Below are 6706 nucleotides of genomic sequence, written 5' to 3'. Positions count from 1 at the left end.
AGCAGGGCCACCTCCTCCAGTTAAAAGGCAAAGATGGATGGATGGGGGCGAGAGGAGTTCCCTAAAGGCAGTGCCTGCTTTCAGCAGGTTCCAGAAATGCCCAGGGTGTCCCTGTAGGGCACCTGGTCCCAGATCAACAGGCTGGCCCAACTTCTGTCCCCAGGGGGCCCAGAGGGCATCTTCACGAATGAGGCAGCATACAGAGAAAGTGCAGGCGAGTAGGGCCAGGTGTGGGGACTTGAGCTTTATTTAAAATCGTTAAAAAGAAAAATGTACAGCAGCGAAGGACCAGAGGCTGGGAGGACGAGGGAGGGAGAGATGAGAGTGGCGGCAGCAGGAGAAGACAGGCCTGCGGGGCTGGGTGCGGGCATGGGAAGCGTGGGCCACCCGAAGGTCACGCTCTAGGACTAACTAGCACTCCAGTGCTGGGAGGGCATGGGCTCCAAGGGTGGGCTTCTGCGGCTGACTTGCAGCCCTCTAGTCTCCCCAACTCTTGGCCTAGGAGAGAGAATGACCTTCACACACAGCTCTGGGCCCTCAGCCCTCAGTGGCCACCCTGAGCGGGGCAGGGACAGGAGTCCTCTATAACCCTCTGCCCTGAGGGGTCAGTCGAGAAGGGACCTCACACTTAGGCTCAGGGGGCTACATTAGGTCAGGAGTCCTCCCTGAGGGCTCTGGTTCCCCAGGAGGCAAGCAGAGAGTCTGTGAGGAATGGGGGTCCCTGCCTGAAACCTCCTCTGGTAGGAGGCTTGCCCAGGGCCCCAGGTGTAGCTCGGGAGCCCAGCTCCTACCTCTTCGGCCACTTCCTCTCCCTCTTTGGCTGCCTCCTCGTCCTGGGGTGGGGCAGGCTGCTTCAGTTCCTCCTGTGGGGAACAAAGGGAATGTGGGACCATGTGGAGCGCACCGAGCCCCCAGCTGCCCTGCATCCATGGCCTCATCTCCCCCGGCCCCAAAGGTGGGCAGAGGCCCTCATCACCTTGCTGTACGTGATGGGCCAAGGTGAGGGAGGTGCGAGGGCCAGACTGCCTGTGGGAGTGATGATCACGTAAGGGCCCCCGTGAGGGCTCTGTCTGATGGTGCCAAGGCCTCTGGGTACCAAATACCTTGGAGCCCAGCTTTACCTCTGCAAGCTGATGCTGAATTCCTGTGTAGCCCCTGGTTGGGCCTCATTGAGGAAGCCTAGTGGGATGGGGTAGGTGGGGTGGGCAGTGGCCCCTGAAGCCCTAGGCCTGACCCCATCCTCAGTGTCACGGAATCACATGATCATACACCCTTGTCCTCCTGAGTCCCCAGAAGGCACTAAGAGAAGGGACATATCACTGTTCACACCGGTACCCTGAGGCCAGGAAGCCAGGTGTCCAGCTTGAGGCCTGAGAGCTCAAAGCAGTGGGGCTGGTAAGGACCAGGTTGGCTTGCTCCAGGCCCTCCCCGCCCGAGTAGCATGAGTGCTTCCCTCTTTCCTTCTCCCTGCCTCCTGGATGGGCTGGTTCTTGGCCCAGGCTGGTCTGGTTGGGGCCTGCGGGGGTTACACTGTCCTCTCACTTCCGTCTCCTACCCCCATGCCCAGCTGGATACTTGCCTGAGATGGAGACCTGCCTAGCGGAGGTAGTGTGACAGCTGATGGGCAGGACCAGGCCGGGTGATCAGCACGTGTACCTCTGAAGGGTCTGTCACCTCCGTGCTACCACAGGACCATCCTGCCCCTTAGTGGACTGGGGCATAAAAGGGCACCAAACTATGTCCACCAGAGTTGGGGCGGGCTCTTCAGGTGAGGGGTGGGGAGTCACCTGCTTAGTCCTGCTGCCCCAAGGCAAGCGCATGTGTCTAGTGGCGGGAGCAGTCAGATAGGCAGTGCTGCGACCTTCCTGGAGGGTTCACTGGAGGGTGAGTTGTGGCTAGCCTGGGGTGGCTCCAAGGGCTCATTAGCCCTTCTCCAAGGTCAGAGAGGAGTACCCAAGCAGCCAGGCCCCCCACCCAGGGCCTCTTTTGTTGGGAGTAGGGGAGGGAGAGGTCTGGCTTGTCCTGCAGCACATGTGGGTCCTGCCCAGAGGCACTGATGAAGGTGATGATGTGCTCACCTCCCTTTGTTGGGTGCTCACCATGAGCCCATCCTCACGGCTTCCTGGGGGCCATTTCCCTGTAAGACATACTCTTACCCCTTCCCCATTTTAAAGATGAGGAAATGGATGCCCTTGCCGGGTGGCTAAGTTGGTTGGGTGTCATCAAGTGTACAGAAAGGTTGCCAGTTCGATTCCCAGACAGGGCACATACCCAGGTTGTGGGTTCCGTCCCTGGTGGTGTGTAAGGGAGGCAGCCAATCGATATTTTGCTCTCACATTGATGTTTCTCTCTCTCCCTTCCCCTCTCTCTAAAAAAGTAAAATAAAATAATAAAGTAAAATTCTCAGGTGAGGATTAAAAAAAAAAGATGAAGAAATGGAGGTCCAGAGAGGTTGAGTAGCCTCCTGAGGTCATAGCATTAGGAAGGGGCAGAGCTGAGAACTAGGAGAGGGAGCAGCCTCTCCAAGGACATGGAGACCCTGGAAGCAGACGCCTATGTGCTGCCCTCAGAGCCGGGGCAGGGCTACCACTCCCCTGCCCCTCACCCACTCCCAGAGCCGGGATTCTGAGTGCTGGGTGCCCTGGGCAACTTGTACCAGGTAAGGGAGCTTTCTAGAGGATAGCTTCAGACAGAGCTGGAGAGAGCCCTCTGGACTGGGATCCTGCCCTCACTACGACCTTACACTCTGAGCTGCTATCAGTCGGAGCACAGGCTGCCCTGGGGCACAGGCTGCCCTGGGGCACAGGCTGCCCTGGGGCACAGGCTTGCAGGCTCACGCAGACTAGCCACGTCCCCATGGGCACATTGCTTAGTCTCTCTGGGCTTCATTTCCACATCCTGTTTTGTGGGGCTTTGTGCTGATTCAATGAGTTAATATGTGTAAAACACTTCAAACAGAGCCTGCTCTGTGGGTGCTGGGATGTTTTACTTGCCAGCCTCCACTTCCTGGGAGTTCCCCACTGCTCCTGTGCTCTCTCCTGTGGGCAGCACACAGACACAGGTGCACAAGCACACACATTCACATTCTCAGGCACACGCTGAACATGCACACAAAGGCAGAGGAGGAGGGCGGGGTCAGAACCTCAGTTTCCCATCACCAGGGGGTGCTGCTTCCCAGCTCCTCCTGGGAGGAGGTGGCTGCCCACAGGGGGGAGGGGAGAGCATGGTCACTGGGCTGGTGGTGACTCCCTGGTGTCCACTGTCTGGACGCTGCCTGTCACCATGTGAGGCCCACAGGACCCTGCATTCACTAGTCAAATGTGGTATATCTTAAAAGCTTAGCACCTATAAGAGGGTGTGGTTTTGAGACTCACTTTCTGATTGGGTCTCAAACTGCCCCCTCACAGGGGTGGCTGTGGAGACTCTGCCTGAATGGATGTGAAAACACAAAGCACAGATCACCAGGCCCCTAAGTCCCCGTTGCCCTGTACATCAGTAGGGTGATAATGCGTCCTCCCCAGCTGGCTTCCCTGGGGCCCAGAGGAAAGGATGGGACTGGTCTGACAACCAGGGCTGGGGACCAGACCTCACCTTGCGCACCACTCCGGAGGTGACTGCGATGTTCTCCGCCTCCTCCACGGTCTTGGTGGCCACGGTGTTGACGCTGCTGACCACTGCCTCACTCACAGCGTTGGCCTGCTCCTTGGTCTTCTCAGCCACTGTGGGAGGACTCTGGCTGGCCTAGGCCCTAACCCCTCCCTACGTGGGCCTGGCCTGCCTAAGTCAGACCTGAACAGCCCCTCTCCCAGGGAACTTGAACCTCTGGCTCTACCTGAGAGCCTAGACTGCCCCCTTCCTGGCACCAGGGGAGCTCTGATGATTGTGAGGCCAACCCTGGGTCTAGGCTCAGGTTCTGAGGGTCTGGGTCCATGTACAGCTTGGGACCCCAGTTGGGAGGTAAGGAGGACCCTGAGCTTGGGCCTTTAGTACCAGGGTGCAGAAGTCCCTGGAAGTCCCAACCCCTATACCTCCGGTCCTGGGGCTCCTCACCTGAAGTCACGCTCTGCACGACACCCTCCTTGGTCTTGGCTCCTGGGGAGGAAATGGAGGCGTCAGCCCAGACCCACTCCTAGTGCTGGGAATGGAAATGTCAGGGCAACAGAACAGCTGGACAAGCTGTGGGGTCATTAATGGGTGAGGATGATGTCTGGAGAATGGCAGTCCCTTCAAAGGCTGCTTCCCACTGTGTCTAAGAAAGGGGGCAGATGGGAGGTGGGCAGGACAGGATGGAGGGATGAAAGGGACAGGGCCTGAGGTGGGGTCTGGGCCATGTATGGGTGTGGCCTGGGCCTCAGAAGCTGCAGCAGGACAGGGCTGCGAACAAGAGCTGAGTCATCAGCTCTGCCTCCTTTTCAAAGGGAGCCGAGGGGGAATAGGACTAGACAGGACACTGAGTCTGAGTCTCATCTCCCCCATCCCACCCATTCCCTCTGAGTAGGGTGGAGACCTGTGGCCTGGTTACTGAGCACCTGCCAGCTCCGACTGCGGGGTCTCCAGGCTTCTCGTCTGAGTCAAGGGGCCTGCGGTGATGCGGGAGCAGGGGGCATTTGTGCGTGCATTTGTGTGCACACAAACAGGTGTGCCTCAGAGCTGGGTACCCTCTTGCTGTCCTGCCCCAGAGACTCCTGGGGCCCTGAGGAAGTCCAAACAGACACTGATGTGTGCAGGAAAATGGGGGTGTTTCAGGGCCTGGAGACCCTGACTCAACGGCCAGGTTCTCTCCCCAAAATGCCACCCTGGGGCTGGGGGATAAGGTCAGACCCAAAGTAACTGGGCGTCCCAGTCTCCAGCCCCCAAGCTACTCCCTCTGCCCCGCCCAAACTCACCCACATACATGACACCCTCCTTGGTCTTCTCAGCCGCTTCCGTCACCCCCTGCTTGGTCTTCTCCACAGCACCCACCACGCCCTCCTTGGCGATGGAGAAGCCCTTCTTGAAGACATCCATGGTGGCCGGAGCGGAGCCGCCTCTCCCTGCAGCTGCGGCTGGAGCGGGCGGTGATGCTGCCGCCTTACTGACGCCGATGAAATATTGATGCAGCGGCTGGCCTGTGGAAGCCCAGCCAGCCTGGGGGTGGGGACGGCGGGAGGAGGGAGGAAGGGAGGGAGAGGCGGAGGATGGAGGCTGGCAGCAGGGTCCCGGTCCCCTGGGCCCCGCTGGCTTAACGCTTCCCTCCTGCCCCGCCTTCCCCGGAGGGGCTGCAGGGCTCTGGACCCCTCGTTATCCATGGCTGCTTTTTATTCATTCGCTGTCCTTCCCACCCACAGGGGCTGCCCTGGCCAGGAACCCTCAGGCCTGGGACTGTTGTGTCTGTGACAGCCGGGGCATGTGGGTAGGAGCCTTTGCTACCAACATCCAGGTAAGGTAGAGGTCAGGGCCCTGGTGGCCTGTCAGGCAAGAGTGGCCAACCTTCCAGACCGGCCTGGGCTGCCCAGCCACTCAATATGGAGCCCCGTCCTAGGGCTGTGGCAAGGATAAGTGGAGGAGCTGCGACAAGGCCCACAAAGGCTTTCCCATGCCCTGGCCTCTGGTGACACGCTGTATGGCCCTCAGACAGCTCCGCTCTCCCTCTGAGCCTCTCCCCACCTGTTGGCTCCCACAACCCAAGGGTGACAGGCGCTGAGCAGGTATGAAGTGTCCCCTACTTCTTGGCCACCAGCATGGATGCAGAGCAGGTTCCCTGAGACTAACCAATTGCTTCTTGCAGCCCCACCTCCACCCCTGTGCTCTTCTCCTGACTCTTATGGGGACATGTTGAGTAGGGATACTTCCTTGGGTCGTGGGTGGCAGGAATGGCACCAGGTGGGGTCGACAGGACCTGGATTTGGCATCCTCAGTACATGAGTTCTGGCTAGGAAAGAACTGAGAGCCAAGACCCAAACAATAAGAGAACACTTATTTATAAAATCACAGAGATGGAAGAAGTAATTCCTAGAAGAAATGGGCTTAGGAAACAAGTTATAGAGGCAAAGGAAAGGCCCTTGGAGCTTGAGAGTGAGGACGGTAATGGTAACGCCCTGGAGGGAGGAGAAAGGGAGTAAGGAAAAGGCGCTGGCGTGCTCCCCAGGGAGAGAGCACTGGGTCCTCGCCCTAAGGTTTTAAGGTGGGAGATTTTAGGGGAGGTTTCAGGGGAAGATTTCAACAGAATATTCTGCAGCCTTCCAGGTGTGCCCTTTCAGGGTCGGGGTCTCCCCTGATTGACTGGTTGGCACCAGGGCAGGGGGTATTATCCAATGCAGCTGGTCCTGAGGCAGCCATGGGGTCGCTCATCTGGTTTTGCTGCTTTTCTGGGCCTGGAGCTGAAATATAACTGAGACCTAGATGTTATCTCCAGGGCGGAAAGGTCAGGGGTCCAAACAGCAAGACCTGCGATATGCTAGGGGAGGAAAGGCCACCCTGGGGTTGAGGTCCCACCCTACATTTGTCCTTTGCTAGGCACCTGAGGCTTTCCACACTGGTGACCTGGTGACCCATCGTCCTTGCTCTGCTCATGTCTGTCCCACTGCCTACCACACTTGGGCCTCCCAGCCTCCAGGGTCCCTGACGCAAGTCCTCTCAGGGCACGGGAACCAGCTGGTTGTTGACTGCCTCTGTGGGGGGTGGGGAGTGTGTGTGTGTGTGTGTGTGTGTGTGTGTGTGTGTGTGA

The 6706-nt window shown here is 58.6% G+C and overlaps 1 protein-coding gene across 1 annotated transcript; it reads right to left on the bottom strand.

Annotated features, from left to right (window-relative positions):
- Positions 1–210: 210 nt before the first annotated feature.
- Positions 211–5236, bottom strand: SNCG (synuclein gamma). The gene is made up of 5 exons (XM_081157334.1): positions 4887–5236; positions 4051–4092; positions 3592–3719; positions 792–863; positions 211–498 (listed from the first exon to the last, which is right to left on the bottom strand). Exons 1-5 carry the CDS (start codon positions 5005–5007, stop codon positions 478–480), a joined length of 384 nt encoding a protein of 127 aa, XP_081013460.1. The 5' UTR covers positions 5008–5236; the 3' UTR covers positions 211–477.
- Positions 5237–6706: the final 1470 nt, after the last annotated feature.

The sequence above is a fragment of the Miniopterus schreibersii genome (assembly GCF_964146895.1).
Source record: "Miniopterus schreibersii genome assembly, chromosome: 14".
NCBI lineage: Eukaryota > Metazoa > Chordata > Mammalia > Chiroptera > Miniopteridae > Miniopterus > Miniopterus schreibersii.
Note: the sequence above shows the minus strand (reverse complement) of the source record. Positions and strands in the feature narration are given on the sequence as shown.